The sequence below is a fragment of the Podarcis vaucheri genome (genome assembly GCF_965113315.1).
Source record: "Podarcis vaucheri genome assembly, chromosome: 7".
NCBI classification, from domain to species: Eukaryota; Metazoa; Chordata; class Lepidosauria; order Squamata; family Lacertidae; genus Podarcis; species Podarcis vaucheri.
The window spans coordinates 13422859-13448442 of record NC_138765.1 but is presented as its reverse complement, the minus strand read 5'-3'; the positions used below and the strand labels follow the sequence as shown (position 1 = coordinate 13448442).

Genomic DNA, 25584 nt, shown 5'->3' with positions numbered 1-25584 from the left:
GTTTTCAATCCTAGCCTTTTTGGACTTTCTAATGATTTTTTAAAAAACCACCCATATTTAAAAGGGGAAAGATCCAGAGCAACACTGGGATAGGGAAAGATGTCATGTGGGCAATCCTATGTTATTGGAGAGAAAAGGTAAAGGTAAAGGGTCCAGTCGTGGCCGACTCTGGGGTTGCGGTGCTCACCTTGCTCTATAGGCCGAGGGAGCCAGCGTACAGCTTCTGTGTCATGTGGCCAGCATGACTAAGCCGCTTCTGGCAAACCAGAGCAGCTCACGGAAACACTGTTTACCTTCCCACCAGAGTGGTACCTATTTATCTACTTGCACTTTGACATGCTTTTGAACTGCTAGGTTGGCAGGAGCAGGGACCGAGCAACAGGAGCTCACCCCATCGTGGGGATTCTAACCACTGACCTTCTGATTGGCAAGTCCTAGGCTCTGTGGTTTAACCCACAGTGCCACCCATGTCCCTTATTGGAGAGAAATGCCGGTGCAAATTCACATTTTACTCTCATGCGGATAAACCCAGCTCATCAGCACTGCAGGCTGCAATTCCAGCACATCCACCCACCACAGGGGCAAAGATTGAACCCTGGATACATGCAGCAGGGTGCTGTTGCGCAGCACAGAGGGAAACTGGCTCTGAGCATGTTCTGCTACTGCATATATTTCAGAGCTGATTTCTTGCGCACCACAGATTCCAGAAGGGAATCAATTTAAGTTGTGCCTGGCTGCAGAAGATGAGGAAGGGAGAAAGAAGGTATCAAATTTAACAACAATGCACTAGGTCAAGGTGATAATCATTGTAGATGCTCCTAAACCAACCATCCCAGAGATGGTGCCGTCCAGATGTTGCGAACCACAACTCCCACCAGCTGGTATAGCCAATAGTCATGGATGATGGGAGTTGTAGTCCCACAACATCAGGAGGGGATCAGGTTGGTTGAAGGCTGCTTGAGTCAAATACAGCAAGACCGCTACTTATGCACACTTAACTTGCGTGCATTCAGCTTTATGTGTGTGGGTTTTTATTTTTTTAAGGGGGTGGGGCTTGGAGGGAAATGACTTTGGCAATCCCACCCGCCATTGAACCCAATGTGTTTTGACTATAGACAATATTGGCTTTAGGTGTGATCCTAAAGTAGACACACTTTATGTAGACAATCACCATCTGGTCTCTGCCCACTAGAGGGCAATGCAAGGCCGGCTTGTTTTCTTTCTAGAAATAGCCTATCCTATTTTTAGTTCTGCACAAAGGAACTCCAGAGCAGGGGTTGAAAGTTGTGTATAGTGAAGCTCAGACTTAATATGTTAAAAATGTAACATTACTTCACATTTTGGCATTCACAACCATGTTCCAAAAACACACACACACAAGCTAATAGCTGGCTTTCTCTTAGGAGACCCACCCAGAATACATTTCCCTGCATAATCTTTATCCTAAGCAAATGTCAGTGGACAAAAGGCTAACACTGCACACACACTGTACTTTTAAAGCACATTGGAAGCACATTTACCCCCTCAAAGAATTCTGGGGACTGTAGTTTGTTTAGAATTGTTGGGAATTTTTAACTCTGTGACTACAGTGCCCAGAATTCTTTGAGGGAAAGAACATGGTTTGAATGTGCTTTAAAGGTGTATAGATACAGCTCTCATGCTTCCTGATTTGTGCAGATGCATCTAATAATACATTCAAATGCAACCTTGCAATCTGCATTAATCCCACCCCACCCCCACCACCCATGCTGGAACTATTTCTTTGGCGTGCTCCCAGTTTGAGAAGCTGTTGCAAGATGCACACTGTGCATCACCAAAGATGACACAACTGGGATCAAATTTTCCACTAGAGACGACACCCGTTCCCAGCTTTTCTTTTCTTCCTTGAGATGTTGGATTTCACTCTCCATCTTCCTTGCCATTCTCTGAAATCCTTCTTTCAGCAGCAACTTGTGTTCCTGGAAAGGTAAGGAGCACACAGAGACTCGTTCAACTAAGAATCGAAGAGCGAGGGCAGAAAATTACAGGATAGAATAAGACCAAGACTGGAGCAGAATGTCCACTATACTAGCTGGATATGAAAAGGAGAGGCACCCTTTGAGGCTGCATACACACCCAGCTGTTCATAGCACAAAAAATGTTGTTTTGCTCAGTCTAGAATTGTTTATGCTCATCCTCAACATGCTGCTTTCAATCCAGATTGATTCTAGATCCTACCATGCACAAGGGTCAGTGTGGCTACTTCACATGCCCCAGCAGAACGAAGGACGAAAGTACTGAGTGCGATCTTGAAACACGCTCACCCACAATGGCATTGAGCAGCTATAGATACACACACCAACATACGCCCCATGGCTGGGACCATTTACGTCTGTTTTTGGGTGGACACACTGGGGGGTAACACATAATCAATCTGCAATGAGCTTTTGTTTTTGGAATTGCAGCGGTTTCTCAAGAAGCACTTATCAGGGATAAAAATGTGCAGATTGTTTGTGGACTATGTATAAAAAACAAGGAATCAGTCTCCATCAATTCTAGAATAAGATGTTGTGTGTACACAACCTGAAAATAGACTGTCTCCAAGTTAGAATTGGTTTTCAATAATAATAATAATAATAATAATAATAATAATAATAATAATAATGAAAGATGGTGACGGGTCAAGTCTCAACTGAGTCTCTGCTGTGTGAGTAGGAGCTCTAATGACCAAATTACCCTGATAAAAAGGCTCAACCTATGAAAATATCTGCCACCTTTTATCAGTAAAAGACTCTGGGAGCTGTCAGGTGGACTTTTAAACCTCCCCTCCCTTTCAAAGCTACTTAAATCAACTTGATAATAATAAGCATACTCCCAGTATGCCCGCCTCTCCCGGTATGCCCTGCGGAGGACCTTAAGGTCCAAAAATAGCAACACCCTAGAGGTCCCGGGCCCTAAGGAACTCAGATTAGCCTCAACCAGAGCCAGGGCCTTTTCAATACTGGCTCCGGCCTGGTGGAACGCTCTGTCTCATGAGACCAGGGCCCTGCAGGATCTGATTTCTTTCTGCAGGGCCTGTAACACAGAGTTGTTCCGCCTGGCCTTTGGCTTGGAATCATCTTGATCCCCTCCCCCTATTTCCTCTTTCCTTTTTCCTTTCTCTTTCTGTGATGGAACTCTTATTTGGGGACTTCCCTGGATTTTTCCGGCCCACATAGGACCAGTCTGGATAGTTGGCCTTGGTGAAGATTTGACTTTTCATCCCCAAAAAGTTTTTTATTTGAGTTTCTACTGAAATGAGGCTGAATTTTGTATTTTAATCAATTGTTTTTATACCTGGTGTTGGCTGGGGAGGGCGGGGTACACCGGTAAATAAAATTATTTTATTATTATTATTATTATTATTATTATTATACAGGGATTTGTGAATAAGCACTACATGAGTTGGATCCAAGCTTTACCTAAACAACATGTGACCTGCACTGAGAGGGTGAGGATATCTTAGCGTAAATAAATGATTGGTGGGGAGTCACTGAGAAGGGTAGGGGTGACTAGATTTGGCCCTGAGTGGAGGGAAGGGTTCCGCTTCCAAGCACCATCTTAATAAGATGCCCCCAAACAGGAACTGGGAAAATATGACCCTCCAGACCTTGTTGGCCCCTGAGCACTGGCCATGCTGGCTTGCGCTGATGAGAACTGGACCCAACCACAAGCTCCCCACCCCTGACCTAAAGATTATATACTGCAGTGAGCGAGCATCTGCATCCGGCTCAGCTCTGTTTACCTTGAGTTTCTGCTCTATCATCCTGTCTGTTTCCTCTTCCATCAACTTCTTCTCTTTCTCCATCTTCTCCTTCAACAGCTGGAGCTGTTCATCGTGGCTTCGCTTCTCATCCTCCATCATTTGCTTTAGTCTGGCCTGCTCCTGCTCCAACAGCTTCTGCTGCAGCTGGGCTGCTTCGGCCTGAGCGCGCTGGGCTGGGGGCCAGCGAAGAAAAAGAGACAACCTGAACTGCTGGCAGACAGGAAAGCATTGAAAGAGCATAATCCGGAGGACCACCCCCTGCTACCCTATGAACTTGGCTGGTTTTACAGTCTTCACTCTTTGAGTGTCTCCAACTTCCAAGCTGAGGTGGGGACAGGGCCTGCTTTGTGGTGGCATCCAGACTTTAGAAGACATTCCCTGGACGTATTCATCAGGCTGCCTCCATTGTTATCTTTTAGGCATCTCTTATGTACCCAAGATTTTACATGTCTTATATTTAATACTCTTTAAAACTTTGAAGGCAATCTGGATGAAGGATCTCCATTTTCTTTACAGTGGTACCTTGGTTCTCAAACGCTTTGGTTCCCAAACGCCGAAAACCCAGAAGTAAGTTTTCATACGTTTTTCGGAAACCGAATGTCTGATGCAGCTGTTGGTTATTGTTTCCAGGGAGCCTGCACCAATCAGAAGCCACGCCTTGGTTTTCGTATATTTTGGAAGTCAAACGGACTTCCAGAACAGGTTAAGTTCAAGAACCAAGGTACCTTGGCGCTTTTATTTTTGCTATTTATTTTGCGTTTCTGTTTTTGAGGTTTTTTCGGTTCATTTGTTTTGTGGCTGTATGGAACCCAGTTCAGCTACTGATAGATAGATAGATAGACAGACAGACAGACAGACAGACAGATAGATAGATGATAGACTGATTGATTGATTGACTATGGAAATGGATAAAAGCCCGCCATCCAAACAATGTCTATAATAAGTGCAGGTAAGAGAAAAAAATTATTTTAATTTTTATCGTCTACAATACTGTCTCATTTATTTTATGGCACAGTACATTGTTTATTGCTTTCATTTTATGGATCAATGGTCTCGTTAGATAGTAAAATTCATATTAAATTGCTGTTTTAGGGGTTGTTTTTAAAAGTCTGAAATGGATTAATCCATTTTGCATTACTTTCTATGGGAAAGTGCACCTTGGTTTTGGAATGGACTTCCGGAATGGATTAAGTTTGAGAACCAAGGTACGACTGTATCAGGTCCTTCCAAAATATGCGCCTTTCCCAGGGACACTTCAGAATTAAAATACTCTCTCTCAGGGTATCCCTTCATCACTCCTCCTACCCCAAGCCATAAGAGCCTCTGGCTCACAACAAGACAAGCGCCCTGTAAGATCACAGACATCTCCCTTTCACCCAGTGCTTTTGGGGTTTTATGCTGCTCAATGTGACAACACCACACCTGTTACAATATCATAAAGCTAAGAGGTACCACAACTATAACCTGCTTTGCTAGGAGCTCAGAGCCCTACCAGAGCAGGCCAGAACAATGACATATAATTTATGATGTGTAAAGTCCCCTCCTCCAGATCTGCACCTTCAAGTTGCTTCTCTTGGGCAGTCAAGGCGCGGTCCATTTGAAGGAGAGATTTTGCCACAGTCTCCTTGGATTTCAGGAATTCTTCAAGAGCACAGTCTGCCTGATAAAGGATCAGAAGCAAAGGTTATTAACTGAATGCAAAGATGGGGGGAAGTCAAAGCAGATTACCGTATTTTTCGCTCTATAGGACGCACCAGACCATAGGACGCACTGGACCATAGGAGGGGGAGAACAGAATACCCCCTTCCCTACTAGGAACCTTCTGAGAGGTGCTTGCTAGTGGCAGGTGGAGCCACAGGTAAAAGTGGGAGGAGCAACATGTGTAATATGCTAGTTTGTTCAATACGCTAGTTTTACGCACAAACACACACACCCTTCTGTCCTCCATAAAGGTAAGCAAGACACATAATGAAAGTTCAGGGGCACATTCCAGCAAGGCAGAAACCCTCTAGTAAGGCTAGTGAGGGCTGTGACCTGGGCATAGAGGGTATGACTAAGGAGCTGTAGCCTGGGGAGAGTCCAGAGGACCAGAAGGAGAAGGCTGGATGGTCTGAGGCTCCTCACTTCTGGTCTACAGTCTGCTTCTACCCTCCACCAACACCAGAATGCTGAATCTTTGGATGCTGAGGAAAAGTTGGCTCAGGTACTTCCAAGTACCTACCTGAATTCCTTTACAGGGTACCGAACGGTATTCCTCCACCATTTCTTTCCAGTTCTCCAGATAACGCTGGTAGCCACCAGGAGCAGAATAAATTCCTATGTGGACTCCATCTTCCAGCTTCTGGTAAAGCTCCACCAACACATGGTTGCAGTGGTCAAAGGACACCTGTTTGTTTCTCTCGCATAATTCTTCCTTTTTCTGCTTCAGCTGAAGCTGCCAGAACAAAGTGAAAACAAAACCAGCGGAAAGATGGTGTGTTAACACCGAGGGGGAATTTGCCCCGTTCTGTACCCTGTTGCAGGGGAAAAGGCATACCAAGGCCCACATACAATCAACAGCACAGATTTCAGTCGAACTGGAACTGCTTGTGCTGGACGTCAGTTTTATTATTTGTCCAAAGACATCTTTCCTTGAGTTCAGAGCCAGGCCCCCTTGCCATTTTCAACCACCTGTCTATTGGGAGATGCACATATATTCGTCTTCACTTGGAAAATGTGCCGCTTGCTGCTAGCTTAATGCAGCATTCTCTAGGCTATGTAAGTAAATGAGTTGAGGTCAACTTGGCCTGCATTTCAATGTCTGTCGCTGCCTGGGGACAACATGCAATGGTCTCCATTTTGGACAAAGAGACTCTGAGAAAACCATGTTAAGTTTCAGGCAGAAGTGAAGGAGCCCAGGCCAGGAAGTGCACATACCATCAGCTCCCACTTGGCATGAGAGGACTCTTGTCAGTCTTCTTTTAATATAATGCAGGTGGTGCTGTGGTCTAAACCACTGAGCCTCTTGGACTTGCCGATCAGAAGGTCGGCGGTTCGAATTCCCGTGACAAGGGGAGCTCCCGTTGCTCAGTCCCAGCTCCTGCCAACCTAGCAGTTCAGAAGCACGCCAAAAAGTGCAAGTAGATAACAGAGCCGTCTTTCCCATTGGGCTTACTGGCGCACTGTGCCAGGGCGCTGGCCTCTCAGGGACACCCCAGCAAGTGGGGGAGCTGCGCAGCTTTGCCGGCGGCCTCCCCTTTCCCTCCTGCACACCTGCCAGCTGCGCCCCATCAACCATATGGCTGGCGGATGTGCAGCTTCCTTCCCAAGCCTCCACGGGAGGAGAATGATCCCTGCAGAGGCTTGGGAAAAGGTCAACAACTCTGGGAAACGGGGGGTGGGGTGGGGCATCGGAGGGATCTTTGCACCATGGCGCCAGGTATGCTTAAGACGGCCCTGGTAGATAAATAGGTACCACTCTGACAGGAAGGTAAATGGCGTTTCCATGCACTGCTCTGGTTCACCAGAAGCGGCTTAGTCATGCTGGCCACATGACCCGGAACAAATTCCTCGGACAAACGCCGGCTCCCTCGGCCAGTAAAGCGAGATGAGCGTCGCAACCCCAGAGTCGTCTGCGACTGGACTTAACTGTCATGGGTCCTTTACCTTTACCGTTTTTATTTGCTTTGGTGTTTTACACCACCTTGGAAGAAAAGGCGGAATATAAACCCAATAAATAAGTACGCTATGGAAGGCCCTGCTAGCCATGACGTCTATAGCTATGCAGCAGGATTTTGTCTAAATAAGCTTTACTAAGTGTGATTTTTTTCATATCACAAATGCCTGGAGATGCGGGGGAATGAACCTGGGACCTTTTGCATGAAAAGCAGGTGGTCCAGCCCTTCTCCAAAGTTCAGTTTTTAATTGCATTCTCTTCCTTGTGGGTTTCCTCTCTGACCACTGAGAATGTTTCTGGTTCCATGACCCCATTTGCACTGCACATTTAAAGTGCTATAGGACTCCCATGAATTTGGGGAGCTGCAGCTGGTTTGGAGAATTGTTAGGAGAGACCTGGCCAGCCAGCCTGTGAGGCAAGATGAGGCGACTGCCTCAGATGGCAAAATCCACAGGGGCTGCAGAGCCTGACATAGATGTTTATTCTCCCCACCCGTCTTGTTCCTGATGTAGATCTTCAGGAGGTGGGGGCGCCATTTTGTGGTTTGCCTCGAGTGCCAAAATGTCTCGGCCAGCCTTGGTTAGGAGATCCCTATTCCCCATCAGAGAGCTACAGTTTCCACGGTGGTTGAAAAAACTACAGCGCCCAGAATTCTTAGGGGGATGCCATGACTGTTTAAAGTGATATGAAACTGCTTCAAATGTATGATGCAGATGGGGTGCGTCTGTGGGGGCAGAGGACTTACATTTGTCTACATTTCAGCATTCTTGAGGCCTTTTTTCGGGCCTGTGAAACAGACTGAGGAGCAGGGAAGGAACTTTTTAAAAATGACCCTAAGTTCTGTTTCCAGCCACACTGGCAGAGACAATTGACAAGGCACAAATGAAACCACATATACCTCAAGATCCTCCTGGAATTTTTTAACCTGCGCGATGCCAAAGGCACGGGCCATGAAGACAGCATTGGCTTCCTTTTCGCACTCGGCATGCACAGCCAGCAGCTCATCCACCGTGTCTGTGGGCAACGCCAACCGCTTCCCCATCAGCGCTTCGTAACAGGAAACGGCCTCGTGAACAGCAGCTGCGTTCTCAATCTCAGACAGGGCCAGCACTGCGTTCTCCAAGCACGGCACATCCCCACTGTTGATAGCATTGACGTAGATCTTCAATAACTTCTCAAGCACTGAAGAGGGAAGGATCAGTGAAGCCACAGAACTAACCTCCTTGCACTGAAAGAGTAATTTCAGGCCCCAAACACCCTTGAGTTGATTGTCTGCATCAAGTATTCTGCTGTAGCTGCAGATTCACCAAGCGAGAGCAGAGAACAGTTATATTGCACGTAATAAAAAAGGCATAGTAGCCACCCATTCTCTATTTACAAAAGAAAGATTCTGTCCCTTGTGGCTGCAGGAAATAACTTGAATACATGTAAATAGCATTTGGCTGAAAAAGCAGGGAGGGATCTTGATAGAAATCCAACACATACATCCTCCCAGTTACTCTTGTTTGCCTTCCTCCCTTGCTCTCTCCCACAACTCAGCAATCAGGTGAGCTGTTTACATGCAACTGAGGTCTTGGCCACACTGGAGCAAAATGTGGATTTACACTTACTTACCTGTCTCCCCATTAAAATAGGGGCATTTGATGTCCTGGACATTTCTGTCACAGCTAAATATTGGCCGCTGTTTCTTTAATGCTAAAAGAACTAAGTCAGCATGAGTCAGCGTCCTACAATGACTCATGCAACTTTTAACCAAATTGTACCTGTACATATAGAGTGGTCAATGTTAGTGTTGGGTGTGGGTTGGTTAGATGGTAGAAAGCTGGTTGCGTTTGGTGTGTGTAAAAGCTGTCGGTCGTGGTTGGAGAAGAAGACTTTTTAAGAATAAAAGCAGCAATACTCTGCAAGAATAAAGGTAAAGGCACCCCTGACCATTAGGTCCAGTCGTAACCGACTCTGGGGTTGCGGCGCTCACCTCGCTTTATTGGCCGAGGGAGCCAGCGTACAGCTTCCGGGTCATGTGGCCAGCATGACTAAGCCGCTAAACCAGAGCAGCGCATGGAAATGCTGTTTACCTTCCTGCTGGAACAGTACCTATTTATCTACTTGCACTTTGTGTGCTTTCGAACTGCTAGGTTGGCAGGGGCTGGGACCGAGCAATGGGAGCTCACCCCATCATGGGGATTCGAACCGCCAACCTTCTGACCGGCAAGTCCTAGGCTCTGTGGTTTAACCCACAACGCCACCCACGTCCCACTCCGCAAGAATACTCTTTCTCAAAAACTCTTTTGTGCCAACCAAGGTCTGAGGACTAGGCAAAGGAGTAGAAAGGAGGTCAGAACCTTTTCTTTTTCAAAAACTGACAATTTCCCCTTTTAATAGCAGGGCACAGTTGATCCTTGGAAATTATGAAATGGCCAGGTTCAAAAAAACTTGTACTTAAAAGAAGGGAAAAGGGGAGACAAGGGGAACACTGAGACAAGAGAATATATCATGTGAACACTCCTAGATTAATGGGGAGACAGCATGTGCAAATCCACATTTTGCTCTGCCTTGGGCAAGTCCTTAGTCTGCACCTGCTCCAACTGAGGAGTCAGGGCAGAACCAACCATTTTCTACAGCCAAGTGGGACCCTATTGGTTTCTGATGTCACCTGATCCCTAATGGGCTGGTTGGAGTAACACCCTTCGCCCTAAGCCAACTAGAATGGTGGCGCTGCTATGCAGCAGACATCGCAACACCCACAAGCTGCTCTGCTGACAGAGGGGGAAAGGTTCCACCAATGAAGTTCCCAGTTTGAGACTTGTTATTACAGCCATACCTTGGTTCTCAAACGGAATCCATTCCGGAAGTCCCTTTGACTTCTGAAAACGTTCAAAAACCAAGGTATCTACTTCTCAAGTCCAAAGTGCAACAGAGGTCACTGACTAGCACTAAGGTGTGTTAGGTGTACTGTCAACACCTGGAGAGTTCTGAGGTGTTCTGTACAATGGCCAATAATTGGTTTTTATTGGTTGGCATCCACCTGTCTCGAGAGACAACAGAAGAGTGTGAAATGGCTCCTATTGAAATGGTTTCCAACTGCCACCTGTCCCAACCTACAAACTTGCAAAAGCGTTCCTTACTTCTCCCTGTCACAACTTGGCCTCCTGGAACTGTCTTGGGTCGTGATGTCTCCCAGATGTGTTGGCAGAAACGGCCCATCGGCTCCAAGAAATCTTCCTCCAAATCATCTTCTTCCAGATGCTCTAGCTGATGCAAATTCTTCCTGCTAGCTGGACGGTCAAACGTGAAACATTTCCGTGACGGAAAGAATTTGCGGATACATGACTTGGGCATGTTGAACTTCTGGATTTGCTCAGTGTCACCTAAGGAAGAAGTGTGAGCACACAAGACGATTTGTTAACAGAAAACATGCCATTCATCTCCACAGTGGGGAAAACTTATTTTGTTACCTATACACATTCAAGTTTCCATGCTGACTCAACAACTGAGGACCCAGGAATTACTATAAGCTGAGTTAGGATATAGCTCTCTGTCTCAGCACTGCAAATGTGATGGTATAAATGACGCTTTTGAGCATGTACATGCAGCTCACACATGTATATGTGAGATTATTGGGCAAGGCATCTAGGTCAGAGGGGTTTCAGGAGGCCCAGTCCAAATGCACAAGCAACATGGTACACTTGGCAGTGTGCAGTTTTGATGTATTGTTGTGATGTACCCATATGTGTGCTCCATCAGGCAAGTAGCATGGGGACACTTGTTAAACCTATTTGGCCCTCAATGGGTACATGACTGGTCATATGCACCCACTTGAATTTCAGGCCCTTATTCTTTACATCAGTTGTATGCCTCCACATTAACAATGTCCTCTAGGCTGTTAACAAGTCCCAGCTTTCCCTCCCCATCTCAGATGCTGCCTTATCTTTTTGCAGTTACTGTACCTTTCTGCAGTCTCAATGCCTCCTCCAGGTACCCGTCCTCAGTGATGGGCTGTCCATCTATCTTCAGCTGTAGTGTGAAATCCCGCACTGCCCAGATGAAGTCTGGGAAGAAACGGATAAATTCGGCAGAGTTCTCCTCCTCTGTATCTTCCCCGGGGGAAGCTTTTGCCTTAATCTTTTTTGTCAGCTCAGTGACATAGCTGGGGAGCGCTAAGGAAAACAATTCCAGGGCTGGTCTGGGGATTTGCAATATGAACTTCAGCCAAATCATGAACTGGCTAGACCTGTCTGTAGATGCAGTAGTGGCTGGAGAATGAGATGACCTCCTAGCAGCTGCAGCAAGATTTTCTACACTACAGACTGACCACCTCTTGCAGTTGTGATCTGGGGAGAGCTTTGTGGCAAGGGACTTATTTTAACATCGTGGCCTTATGCCCTGCTGACAGCTCTTATTATACACCCTTAGGTCAATTCCTGACTCCACCCCTTCTAGGATTCCTAGCTCCCCTACTCCTTCCACCTATCTCTGAGTAAGACATGCCCTCGGGGGTTCCCAACTCTCACACTGTGTCTCAATGAGCTCCTCATCCAGCACCTGATCCGTGGGGTTTGCCTATCCTGCCCATCAGCTATGTCTCTCTATGTTTCTTTGCCCTTCACCCAGTTCCTGAGCAGCTCAGTTGGTCAGTGTGTGGTGCTGATAACTCCAAGGTTGCAGGTTCGATCCCTGTATGTGACAGCCAGTATGGTGCAGTGGTTAAGAGCGGTAGTCTCGTTATCTGGGGAACCGGGTTCGCGTCTCCGCTCCTCCACATGCAGCTGCTGGGTGACCTTGGGCCAGTCGCACTTCTGTGAAGTCTCTCAGCCCCACTCACCTCACAGAGTGTTTGTTGTGGGGGAGGAAGGGAAAGGAGAATGTTAGCCGCTTTGAGACTCCTTAAAGGGAGTGAAAGGCGGGATATCAAATCCAAACTCTTCTTCTTCTTCTTCTTCCTGCATTGCAGGGGGTTGGCTTAGATCAGTGTTCCCCAACCTTGGGCCTCCAGCTGTTTTTGGACTACGATTCCCATCATCCTTGACCACTGGTCTTGCTAGCGAGGGATGATGGGAGTTGTAGTCCAAAAACAGCTGGAGGCCCAAGGTTGGGGAACACTGGCTTAGATGAGCCTCAGGGTCCCTTCCAACTCTACAATTCTATGATTCTATGGTTCTATTTGTTCCGAGACAGACCAGGAGAGTTCATTCCACTTGATTCTGAACCCAAAGACGACACCTACAGCTTTTGCTCTAATCTTTTTTGTCAGCTCAGTGACATAACTGGGGAGCGCTAAGGAAAATAATTCCAGGGCTGGTTTGGGGCGTTGGACCTGAATTCAGCCAAATGATGAACCTGTTTGAACCTGCAGTTGTGGGCTAGCTGGCAATAATGATAGGGCTTTTGAGCAGAGATTTACACTACAGACAGACCACATATCGCAATTGTAATTTGGACAGCGTTTTGTGGCAAGGGGCTGACACCTCTCGGTTTTACACCTTAAGGCCTATTCCTGATTTTATGCCTTCTGGAGTTCCTGCCTGCCCCCCGCCCATATCTGTAAAACATGTATAGCTGTCAACTTTCCCTTTTCTTGTGAGGAATCCTATTCGGAATAAGGGAATTTCCCTTTAAAAAAGGTAAACGTTGACAGCTATAAAAACATGTCTCTGAAGGTTCTCAGTTTGCGGCTGTAAATCACTGATCCACCCCCCTCACAGCGTGTCCCAATGACCTCCTCACCCACCTTCCGATCCTGGGAGATTGCCTGCCTCTTCTATCTGTGTTTCCTCCTGCACCACCCCATAGTTCCTCAGCATCATGCAGACCACTCTAAGCATCATGGAGTCTCAGACCAGGAGAGTTCATTCCACCTGCTTCTGCATCAAGAGATCTGTCTCCCATGGAGTGAAACTCCTAGGGGGACAACCTTCAACTGCCTCCTCCTAGATCCTCCAGGCCAAGCATGCAAGCCCAGCTGGGATTTCTGATGCCCCAAAAGGATACTGCAGGTTCTCCAGCGCATTTTGGTCAATGGTGCCTATGCTGTTGTACACCAGGGTGCTGCTGAGCAGAATGGCCAGGGCAAAGATCCACGAGTCGTTCTGTGTGTTTCCCTGAAATATAAAACGGGGCTTTCGAGGACATCCCAAGAGTCCATCACCCCAAATCCCAATGCCCCATTGCCAGCTGCACTCTTTGTGTTGTTGCTTTTCCACTGCTCCTGTTACACCAGGTTAAGGAATTATTGGAAACGAATGCAGATCATAACTTGCTTGCAGCATCTTAGACTCCACTTGGAAGCCTTGCAGAGGCATATTGCCTAACTGTTGGCAACAACCCCACATGCACCAAACAGATGTGTTTATTGTATGTTTAGGGGTTTTTTTTTACATCCGTGACACTCAGCCTGTCACTCAACCTCCATAGTGGCTTGTACCAGAATTTGGTGACAGGCACAGGAACTCAGTATCCTGAGAATTTAAACTTTCAGTTAATATAAAGAGTAAATTCTAGCACACAAGGTAAGAGTGGTTAAACCTGCTGAACCACGGCGAAAGCTAGCCAGGGTACATGCAGCCAATGGTGGGCAGAGCCAGAAATAATGATCGGTAGAATTTCCAGGACTGCACCACTCTTGTTCTTCTTACCTCTCAATCACACACACCATGGAAGAAGCAGCATTTGCCATTTAGGTGGTGCAGAGACCAAAAAACCTGCGTGCAGCTTGCAAAATGAGCAAATAAATGCAAGACTGCTTATCATTAAGGCCACGAGTTTCAGGGGGATTTTTTTATCATTTCAAGATGAAGCAAACACAGCCCACACAGTTGATTGCAGAATCACTGTTTGTGTTTGTGATGACTAATTACCTTGTGTGGCACAACTCTGGCAAGTGGAAAATGTGCCCTGACACACCCAGAGCAGTTATTGCTGGAAACAAGCCTGAAACTGAAACCTTTGTTGATCCAAAACATTAAATGTTTCAATATCATTTTTGCTGTCTAATGTGTCCCAGGAAAACTATAAATATAAAACACCTATAGGGCATTATTAAACATGACCCCATTGGTATATTAAAATATCATGCCTTCATCGAGAACTCTCATTCTCCAGTGAAGCATTATAGTTCATTGTAAACTTCCTTGAGTGGCAGCATTTTCTGGGTACTTAAAATGTTTTTCAGAGCTGCACCTTGTGTCAATGAATTGTCACTCGGGTAAACATGATTCCTGCCCCATTTGCAAACCACCAATACCTGCACCAAGAACCCTTTAGTTTCGCAACAAATGTTGGCCCCTCCAGCAAAAGAGGCTAACTTTCTTCACTTTCCCCCAAGGGCCGCCACCTTGGCGTATGGCCAACTTTCTGGAAGTCACATGTCAAAGTAGGTGTGGCCAAATTATAAAAGTGGGTGCGGCCATCTTTTAAAATGGCATGTTTGGGGTGGGGACAACTTGGGGGGCCAGAAACAGCCAGCTATATCCACCCTTGCTTTTAACCTACTAACAAATTCTGGGTTACAGGAACATGTGTAACACGGGGATATAACTGGCATAAGTATCGGCCACCCCTATCAATATTTGGCCAGGGCATTTTGTCACAGGGCTTTTTTGAATGTGTTGGGCTTCTGTGGCCCCCACCTGAGTTGCCAACTCCCCCAGCTCACCTTCTGCACATCACCCAATCCTTCTGTGTCCAGTAACACCAGTGAGAGGTCTGCCCTGTAGGGATGCGGAAGACACCACATCCAGATGCCCTTGGTGAGCCCCTCCACTGTGGTACCCAGACAGAAACCTGTGGGAGGAGCAGATCATCATCATCACTATTATTATGCCACCCATCTGACTGGGTTGCCCCAACCACTCTAGAAAACAAGGGGTGCCAAGGTTGAAGGCTTTGATCCTGCACAGAGTTTCTAAACTCTGTGGAACTTACTTCTGAGTAAAGATACCTAGGATCAGATGACAAACTCTCTTTGGCTCAAGGCCCAGCTGCCACAGGGTTCCAGACATCCTCAAGACACCTCACAGGACTTTGAGGAGAAACCAGGACCTATTGAGTCCATTGTTCACATTGATTCTCCTTCTTATTGAACTGTACTCTCTTGTTGAAATATATATTGCAATATACTCACAGGAGGGGCTTATCGTTTTGGTGCCATGGAGTCTGCAAAGTGCCACTTGGGCTGATGTTTCTTCAGTGGGGCAGTTAGGTAATAGTCCTAGGATACCCCTTAAGATGGCAACGTGGGTTAGCTGTCATATTAAGGTAGCTTCCTGCTCAGTGGGGACCTCTGCCCCAAAGCCCTTCCCATCCACTCTGGTTCTATATACAGTGGTGCCTCGCAAGACGGAAAACTCGCAAGATGGAAAACTCGCTAGACGAAAGAGTTTTCCGTTTTGGAGGTGCTTCGCAAAACGAATTTCCTATGGGCTTGCTTCGCAAGACGACAATGTCTTGCGAGTTCCTGCTTATCAGCTGATCCGATCAGCAGATAAGCCGCTAAAAGCTGCTAATAGCGCTAATCCGCTAATCCTTCAATGGGCTTGCTTCGCAAGACGAAAAAACCACTAGACGAAGAGAATCACAGAACGGATTCTTTTCGTCTTGTGAGGCACCACTGTAAATATTAATTTACTCCTCTTCCTCCATGCTTCTCCCCAGGCTAGGCAGAACACCCAGGGGCTCTGATACCCCGTTCCAGACACACCAGACACATCTGCCTTGCTCCTCATGCGAAGCTACTAGACTCCAGCCCTTCCCTTGAGTAACAGGGAATATTCATGAAGCCAGTCACCTTTTCTCTTGCCGGCAAGCCTGTTCATGAGATAGGACTTGCCAGTGCGGTACAACCCCGCAATGGCCACCACCACCACTGGCTGGCGGATCCCGGCAAGCACCTCTGCAGCCTCCCGGTTCACCACCAGCTTCCCGTCCGGCATGTTCTCAATTAGGCAAACAGGAGCCGCCATGTGGACCTGCCCTGGGGCCATCGTGCAAAAGATGATGGGTCTGCAAAAGGAAAACAGAGGCGCTCATTATGCCACAGCCTACTGCCACCGCCACTGACCCTAGGCTGGCACAGCAGAAGGAGTCCCTGGTGCAGCAGAAGGCCTCCAAAGGACCTCTTGCCTTGGTACCTCTGAGGGCAGGAGCTGGCCAAGTCAAGGGTGTGTGCCATTAGCTCTCTTCCTGAAGAACTAAGGCCTGAGAACACAAAGCCAGTGGCAGGAGGTTGCTAGGTGAGCCGCAGTCAACAAGGGTGTTCCTGGCTCAAACCCCAGAAGCTGACAGAAATATCTCAGTAGGAAGCAGAAGGAATACCTCTCTAAATAACAACACAAAACTTCCTTTAAAGGTAAAGTTTATCTACAATAGTGGGAGCCCCGATTCCCTCCACCCCACAATCAGTTCGATTTGTGAATCATACTGGCAAATCAACAGTGCAGCACCACTTTAAAAAGATACTTTTAATATAGGTTTATCAGCTTATAGCTACTTTCTAGTGAACAAAACGTGAAACATAAACTCGATAAAAGTTTATCCAGCGCTCGGAAAGTGAACCCCATACGCTTACCTGAAAGTAAGCACCGCAGGACACAGTAGCAGTTACTGCCGAGGAGACATGGGATGGGGGCGTTGCAAGAGATACGTGTTAGCATTAGTATTAGCGAAAGGGAGCAAAGTTCTTGCAGACGCCGCGCGGGCGTCCAGCCCCCTCCCGCAGGCTCCATTGAAAAGGCGATTTGCAGCGGAGGAAATGCTTAACCCTTCCCTTGCCAGCCACTATCCCGCGCGGATTCCCAGCCTCGCCAGCTTTGGCTCCCGCCCACATGCCAGCGCCGCGTTTACCTCGCAAAAAGAGAGGAGCGGCGAGGAAACCAAAGCTACGATGTTTCGCTTTTTTTTTTCCTTCTCCCCCAGCTCGAAGTTTTCCCGGGCGGTTTGCAAAGCGCTCCCCGCTTGCCTTGGGTCTTCAGAGATGGAGCAATCCCCCAAGCTCCGCCTCTTGTCTCGATTTGCGGGGCAGGAAAATGGTTCAAAAATTGCACCCACTGCCCAGGTCACCCTTCCCCGGAAAACTGGCGTCCCGTTGCCAAAAAGCGAAAGCGAAAGCGAAAGCTCGCCGGCTGCCCTTTTCTCGGAAAGGCAAGCGATACCGGGAATTCACCTTTTCCGCAGTTGAATGCTTTTCTTGGGATCGTAGAATTGCAGACGTGGAAGGGATCCCGCGGGTCATCTAGCCCAACCCCCTGCAATGCCGCAGTCTCAATTAAAGTAGCCCGGACAGGGGGCCGTCCGCCTCTTAAGTGGCAGAGATGGTGCGTTGAGGAGGTTGCTGCCGTGTACCGAATCAGACCGATCTGGTTCCGTATTACCTACACTGGCTGGCAGCGGCAACTACGGTACTAGGATTTGGGGGGAGGGGTCCTCTCCCAGCTAGACCTTCCTTCGTCCTATTTGCATTATACAGGCTGCTACAGGGACGCAGATGACGCGGGTGGCGCTGTGGGTTAAACCACAGAGCCTAGGACTTGCCGATCAGAAGGTTGGCGGTTCGAATCCACATGACGGGGTGAGCTCCCGTTGCTCGGCCCCTGCTCCTGCCAACCTAGCAGTTCAAAGGCACAAATTGCAAGTAGATAAATAGGAAGCGCTCCAGCGGGAAGGTAAGGCATTTCCGTGCACTGCTCTGGTTCGCCAGAAGCGGCTTAGTCATGCTGGCCACATGACCCGGAAGCTGTACGCTGGCTCCCTCGGCCAGTAAAGCGAGATGAGCACCGCAACCCCAGAGTCGGTCACGACTGGACCTAATGGTCAGGGGTCCCTTTACCTTTAATTTACACACAATGCCTTCGAAGCACTTTCAAAGCAGGTCTTACTCCCCAAGGAATCCTGGGAACTGTAGTTTCTTCAAGGTGCTGGGGTTTGTAGCTCTGTGAGGGCTGCACTACAGCCCCCAGGACTCTTTGGAGTGGGAGGATGTGCTTTCTGAAGGGCCCACACACCACACTGGAAAAAAAAATACTGTTGAGAGCTGGGTAAATAACTTTGACACAGGGGAAAGCAAAAGAAAGATAGCGTCCACACCAGGGGTCAGCAAACTTTTTCAGCAGGAGGCCTGTTCAGTGTCCCTGAGACCTTGTGGGGGGCTGGACTATATTTTGGTTTTAAAAAAAAATGAATGAATTTCTATGCCCCCAGTGGCGTAGCGTGGGTTGTCAGCACCAGGGGCAAGGCAAGTAATTTGCGCCCCCTAACCCGTGGATTTGCGCCCCCTAACCCTAACCCCCAGGTGTTGCGCCCGGTGCGGCCGGGCCCCCCTGCACCCCCCACGCTACGCCACTGTATGCCCCACAAATAACCCAGATATGCATTTTAAATAAAAGGACACACTCTACTCATGTGAAAACATGCTGATTCCCAGACCGTCCACGGGCCGGATTTAGAAGGGGATTGGGCCGGATCTGGCCCCTGGGCCTTAGTTTGCCTACCCATGGTCCACACCCTTCTGGGGCACTAATTTTCACATTAGCACTTAAAACTCCAAACTGAGGGAAAAAAGATGGTTCAAAAGCTGTAAAAACCTGCCTTTCAACTATTCACAGACATGGCATTGGCTTTATGATTTATGGTCAGCTGATTTGGGGGTGTCACAAAACCCTCTCCCCCCCAAAAATGCTAGGAACTGTAGTTTGTTAAAGGTGCTGGAAATTGCAGCTCTGTGTGGGCATACTACAGTTCCCAAGATTCATAGAATCATAGAGTTGGAATAGACCACAAGGGCCATCGAGTCCAACCCCCTGCCAAGCAGGAAACACCATCAGAGCACTCCTGACATATGGTTGTCAAGCCTCTGCTTAAAGACCTCCAAAGTAGGAGACTCCACCACACTCCTTGGCAGCAAATTCCACTGTCGAACAGCTCTTACTGTCAGGAAGTTCTTCCTAATGTTTAGGTGGAATCTTCTTTCTTGTAGTTTGGATCCATTGCTCCGTGTCTGCTTCTCTGGAGCAGCAGAAAACAACCTTTCTCCCTCCTCTACATGACATCCTTTTATATATTTGAACATGGCTATCATATCACCCCTTAACCTCCTCTTCTCCAGGCTAAACATGCCCAGCTCCCCTAGCCGTTCCTCATAAGGCATCGTTTCCAGGCCTTTGACCATTTTGGTTGCCCTCCTCTGGACACGTTCCAGTTTGTCAGTGTCCTTCTTGAACTGTGGTGCCCAGAACTGGACACAGTACTCCAGGTGAGGTCTGACCAGAGCAGAATACAGTGGCACTATTACTTCCCTTGATCTAGATGCAGCCCAGAATTGCATTGGCTTTTTTAGCTGCCGCGTCACACTGTTGGCTCATGTCAAGTTTGTGGTCAACCAAGACTCCTAGATCCTTTTCACATGTACTGCTCTCAAGCCAGGTGTCACCCATCTTGTGTTTGTGCCTCTCATTTTTTTGCCCAAGTGCAATACTTTACATTTCTCCCTGTTAAAGTTCATCTTGTTTGTTTTGGCCCAGTTCTCTAATCTGTCAAGGTCGTTTTGAAGTGTGATCCTGTCCTCTGGGGTGTTAGCCATCCCTCCCAGTTTGGTGTCATCTGCAAATTTGATCAGGATGCCCTTGAGTCCATCATCCAAGTCGTTGATAAAGATGTTGAATAAGACCGGTCCCAAGACAGAACCCTGTGGCACCCCACTAGTCACTCTTCTCCAGGATGAAGAGCATTCTTTGTGGTGCTTTTCAGGAGCTCACACCACACTGAGGAAATAGTACAGTTGAGAGGAAAGGTAACTTTTGACACAGGATAAAGCAAAATGGAAGGCTAGAAGTCTAATGAACCGGCTGCTCCCAGGGCTGGCCCAAGACATTTTGCCACCTGAGGCACAGTCCACATAAAGTAGCTGACCAGACTGGCAGCTATTATTTCAATGCTGTAACAGGGCAGCATCCTCCACCACACATGAAGGCAGCAGGGAAGCTTGCAGGTCTCAGGAGGGACACATTCATTTCTGTCGTCCTAAAGGAAGAACTGGTGGCAGTAGGGGGACCTCAGTCGTAACTGCAGGGAAGGCTGCTGCCAGACGCACATTTAGGAGAACATGACCAGTTCAGACGCCCTGGGTGCAGAGCTTTGGAAGCACCGCAGAGGATACCACAACTTTTATTTAGAATGGAGTCCAAGAGGCAGCAGGAACCAAATTTTGGCTTTGCACAGGGCTCTGCTGGAATTTGAGAGCCCAAGATCCACCACTGCTGCTGTTTTCCCTTCTCCTCCTCACCACCCGCCTACTGAGGCACCTGTGTCACTCCGCCTATTGACAGGGCTGGGCCAGTCATCTACTTGTACAGTCTCAAATGCCTGATTATCAGCGATCAAGTTTCACATTTCATACAGTGAAAAAACTTCCCATTAATCCCTGAACAGCAAACAGTGAGTGACAGCCAGGCTTTTTTTTAGTACTCTGTGGTTTTGCCCAATTCCCCGCTTTTGCCCAGTTTTCATGCCTGTCCTCTGCTATTTCCCCTGCATGTGCCATTTGTTGGCATCTGTCTCAAGAGACAATGGAGTGCACCTCCGGGGGTGAAGCCAACCTGCTGGAAAATCACAGCACTGGTTGTGGCTGCAGAGACCGGTAACTTTTAAACGTCTGCCTCCCGTGTTGTTTTTGCTGCATTAGAAGCACTGAAGTGACCTCTCCACGATGCAACCCTGGGCAGTGTGTATGGAGGTCCTGGGCTGCCCAGCTGACAAGACCCTGCTTCTCAGCCTCACTGATGTAGTCCAAAGCAAAGCATACATTTGGCACCAGCTTGGCTGCAGGAGTTGCTGGAAGAGGCATAAAATCATAAGGCTATAGGCAAAGACCAGGCCATTTATTTCATTTAATTATTTTCTATACAGCTTTGCATACCTGAAAAGAAACAGCATATAAGAAAACAAGTTGGACACAACTATTCACTTAGTTCTCTAGCCAGTTAGAAACTCAGATATATAAGCTAGGCACCTAATGACACTCCTTAAAACAGTACATACAGCGGAAGAGATAAGGCCGCCTTCTGCTCCCCCACTCTTCCCAGACAGGCATGTGATTTACACCAATCTCACCTGCAGCATCGGAGGCGGGAAATACTAACAGGTTACAGTCGGCAAAAACAGAATGCCTGGTTGCCATTTTGGGGCCAGGCAGCTCAAAAGTCATATTTTTCAATACAACTTTTTGGTTCCTGAAATTTGTTCTGATTGTGCAGATAAAATATTACAGGATGTTTAAAACAGGCAAGAGCCAAGGATCCCCAGGCATCCACCTTCACCTGGTCCCAAAGTGGCCAGTAACCGGGTGCAAAATGCGCTTGGCGAATTTCAAACACTGATCTGTACATAACACTGCAATGAAGGTGTGGATGTGGTGATAAGATAGGGAAGTCAGCAGAAAACTAAGAACAACTAGCCCCATTTATTCCCATGCTGGAACTACTTTTTCTTTGGTGTGCTCCTTACATTCCTGGGTGGGTTTTTACTCCTTGGTGTGCTTTTTACACTCTGTGGTGCACTTTCACTCTTTTGTTGATTTAGAGCACTGGAAAGCATGTTACTCTGCATCCTATACTGCAAAAGCTGTGTTCCCACACCTGCAACAGTTGACAACAATTTTTCTACAGCAGACACCACATGGGCCACCTTGGAGTTATTACTTTCTTCTTTGAGACGTTGGATTTCACTTTCCATCTCATTGGCCCTCTTCTGAAATCCTTCCTTCAGCAGTTCCTCTTGTTCCTGGGAAGTTGAGAAGCACACAGAGACAGTTTAGTTGACAAATGGATAAGAAATGGGTCAGCATCTATGAACAGGGATGGGATCAGGCCAGACCTGGACCACTTTGTGTGGCAGTTGCGTTTTCGTAGCCAACCAATGCATTTCCCACTGTGTTGCCAAATGGCCTCCCATAAAACCAACTGTCTCCAAACTAGACCTGCTTTTTTATTTTGAGCATATAGGGATTTGTGCAAAATCTGACGTGGTTAAGAGCAACAGGAGCTTGGCTATGCGCAACAAACAAAATTCAGCTCAGTCCTGCTCTGTGTCCTCAGGCAAGCCAATCCCAGCTGGACCCATACCTTCACAGATAAGAGCCACAGTCAACGCTACAAATATTAATGGACTCTCATCATCCATGACCACTGGCTGAGGCCGATGGGAGCTGGAGGCCACTAACATTTGGAGGGTACCATGCAGACTATTCCATCCTATACTGTATGGGCAAAATTAGATCCTAACCCACCTCAAGGGGTTGTTGTAAAGAGAACAAAGAAATTGTATAAGAAGTTGTTTGAACACTCAGGAAAAGTACTGTAGAAACGCCAGCTAACGTCTATTGAATATATGGAACCTAGGTTTTACCAAGCCACAGTGAGTCACTGAAAAGCTCCCAGACAGAGCAGCTTTCTTGCCTGCAAGAGCATATTATGCCCATTTTAAAGCAGGTTCTCTAGTTAGGGATTTTTCCAGGCACAAATCAAGGTAACGGCAATCACCTTTAAAGCATTAAATAATTTGTTCTTGATTTTGCTTGAAAGACATAGGGTTATGTGGCCTGTATAAAGAGGGTGATGGCATATCCGGGAATATTCAGTTTATGTTGAGACATTTAGAAGAGTAAAGGAGGCTGTCTGTGAACCAGATTTGGCCTTGAATGGAGGAAGAGTTCTGCTTCTAAGCATCATCCTAAGAAGAAAGGAGGAGCAGGGGAAATGGGACCCTCCAGATTTTTCTGGTCCATGAGCACTGGCCATACTGACTGGGAAAGATGAGAGTTGGCTCCAACCACATCTGGAGGACCACAGACTCCCCACCCCTGGCCTAAATATTGAATCTTCCAGTGGGTCAGTCTGCATCTGACTCAGCTCTCTTTACCTTGAGTTTATGCCGTATCATCTTTTCTGTTTCCTCTTCCATCAACTTCTTCTCTTTCTCCATCTTCTCCTTCAACAGCCAGAGCTGTTCATCGTGGCTTCGCTTCTCATCCTCCATCATTTGCTTCAGTCTGGCCTGCTCCTGCTCCAACAGCTTCTGCTGCAGCTGGGCTGCTTCGGCCTGAGCGCGCTGGGCTGGGGGCCAGCGAAGGAAAAGAGGCAACATGAATACTGAGGGGGCTGCCATCCCCTGCCGCCATCTCCCCTTCACCCTGTGTTATGCCATTCTGCAAAAAGGTACCACAACTGTAACCCTTCCCTGGGAACTCAGAGCCCAGCCAGAGAAGGCCAGGACGTTTACTTTCTAATACATATAATTTATAACATATACTCATTGCCTTAGATATGCACCTTCAATTTCCTTCTCTTTGTCGGTCAGGGCATGGTCCATCTGAAGAAGAGAGTTTGCCACCGTCTGCTTGGATTTCAGGAATTCTTCAAGAGCTCTGTCTGCCTGATAACACATTGAGAGCTAAAGTTATTCATTTTACACTATAATGGGGGACGGACAAGATTATATATTGTGATTAAGGACAAAAATTGGTGTATAGTAAATTAATAATTGTATCTTAATGAGGTGCTGAGAAATTGATAATAGTGGTCCCTAATCCCTCTCTTATGGTGCTGGAGGAGACTCTTGAGAGTCCTATGGACTGCAAGAAGATCAAACCTCTCCATTCTTAAGGAAATCAGCCCTGAGTGCTCACTGGAAGGACAGGTCGTGAAGCTGAGGCTCCAATACTTTGGCCACCTCAGGAGAAGAGAAGACTCCCTGGAAAAGACCCTGATGTTGGGAAAGATGGAGGCACAAGGAGAAGGGGACGACAGGGGACAAGATGGTTGGACAATGTTCTCAAAGCTACCAGCATGAGTTTGACCAAACTGCGGGAGGCAGTGGAAGACAGGAGTGCCTGCCGTGCTCTGGTTCATGGGGTCACAAAGAGTCAGACACGACTAAACAACAATCCCTCTCACATAGTTCAAAAGAGATCTTTGTCTTCTACGCTATTTTATGTAAACCACTTTAATATATTTTTCATTGAACAGAGTTTATTCACTTTGGTAAGTAGAGGAACAAACTAATTCACTTTGAATCAAGCCCTATTGAATTCAGTGGGGCTTTCTCCCAAGAAAATATTCACAGTATTGCACTCCAGGTCTAAAGTTTGGATCTGTCCTCAGTCAGTATAAGAATGCTCATTCTTTGGATATCACAGAAATGCTGGCTTCCTGCCCTACCTGAATTCCTTTTTCAGGTACCAAGTGGTATTTCTTCTCTATTTCATCCCGTTTCTTCAGATAACGCTGGTAGCCACCAGGCACAGAGTAAATTCCCATCCGGAGCTCATCTTCTAGCTCCTGGGAAAGATCTGTCAGCACGGCAAAGCAGCGGTCAAAAGATGCCTGCTCATTCTTCCTGCAGAACTCTTCCTTTTTCTGCTTCAGCTCTTGCTACAAGAGTCAGAAAATTGGCAGAAAGATGATCTGTTAATAATGATGAAAAAGCTTTTCCTCTTCGGTGGAAAGACTTACTAACAAGGCCACATCAAAACCGCACTACAAATTTCAATTGACTTTACTCTCCCCACTCCCACCGAAAATCATGTGAACTAGCTACGACACCAATGATCTAGAATGGCTGCATTTCTAAAATGTAGGCCAGTTTAAGTTGTCTGGCTCCACCTTTCCTAAAGTTTAAAACTAAGTGCGTACCCAATCAAATTGCAATCCTACCAGTCTTCTGGGATATGTGTTTGTCTTCCATTTCATCTAGAGAATGTGTCTTTCACAGATAACTAAGCGAACAATCCTACAGCAAGATGCTCCACGATGAACGGGCTAGGATCCAGCGGATCTCTGGCTGAGCCAGGAAGTTCCCCGCACAAGCAGGCTATGCTGGCTTCGCTCCCTCATGCTCGGTTCAGTCGGGGATACACTAGAGTTTCCTCCAGATCCTGGTTCAGCCATGACTCACATCTCGAGCTGGCCTAAAGCCTGAAAAGGGGGCCTGGTGGGGGCAGGACTGGGGGGGGGGAATCCTAGGCCTATTCTGCTCAGTCATGTGACCTGGAACCCCAATGAAAATTCAGATGGCCAAGGGGATGGTGCAGTTCAAACACTTATTTTACAGGTTTGTTCTCCCTCTGCCAGGCTTAGGATTGCTAAGCAAGCAGTAGCTCAAT

General features: G+C 47.3%; 2 protein-coding genes across 5 annotated transcripts in view; both read right to left on the bottom strand.

Annotated features, from left to right (window-relative positions):
* Nucleotides 1-316: 316 nt before the first annotated feature.
* LOC309537719 (guanylate-binding protein 1-like) lies at nt 317-17524 on the bottom strand. 2 transcript variants are annotated; one of them, XM_082232675.1, is made up of 11 exons: nt 17277-17524; nt 16222-16436; nt 15091-15218; nt 13428-13537; nt 11387-11586; nt 10565-10807; nt 8338-8621; nt 6006-6218; nt 5342-5444; nt 3764-3957; nt 317-1958 (listed from the first exon to the last, which is right to left on the bottom strand). In XM_082232675.1, exons 2-11 carry the CDS (start codon nt 16415-16417, stop codon nt 1755-1757), a joined length of 1875 nt encoding a protein of 624 aa, XP_082088801.1. In that variant the 5' UTR covers nt 16418-16436; nt 17277-17524; the 3' UTR covers nt 317-1754. The 2 variants fall into 2 exon arrangements, with proteins under 2 accessions (XP_082088801.1, XP_082088800.1); XM_082232674.1 differs by lacking the exon at nt 17277-17524 and adding an exon at nt 17002-17150.
* A 3775-nt stretch (nt 17525-21299) lies between these two features.
* Nucleotides 21300-25584, bottom strand: part of LOC309537715 (guanylate-binding protein 1-like) — a 70535-nt gene continuing 66250 nt past the window's right edge. For all 3 annotated transcript variants that reach the window (XM_082232669.1, XM_082232668.1, XM_082232667.1), the window contains 4 exons: nt 24641-24853; nt 23753-23855; nt 23343-23536; nt 21300-22205 (listed from right to left, as the gene is read on the bottom strand). In XM_082232669.1, the coding sequence (XP_082088795.1) occupies nt 21903-22205; nt 23343-23536; nt 23753-23855; nt 24641-24853 (813 nt within the window). In that variant the 3' untranslated portion in view covers nt 21300-21902. The remainder of the gene's footprint in view (nt 22206-23342; nt 23537-23752; nt 23856-24640; nt 24854-25584) is intronic.

Excerpts from the sequence above, each read along its gene's own strand:
- LOC309537719 (XM_082232675.1), bottom strand. The coding sequence starts at position 16,417 with ATGGCCCCAGGGCAGGTCCACATGGCGGCTCCTGTTTGCCTAATTGAG. Across the intron at positions 10,808-11,386 it reads GGCATTGAGACTGCAGAAAG|GTGACACTGAGCAAATCCAG; the intron begins GTACAGTAACTG and ends CTTCTTCCTTAG. Across the intron at positions 5,445-6,005 it reads TACCCTGTAAAGGAATTCAG|GCAGACTGTGCTCTTGAAGA; the intron begins GTAGGTACTTGG and ends ATCCTTTATCAG.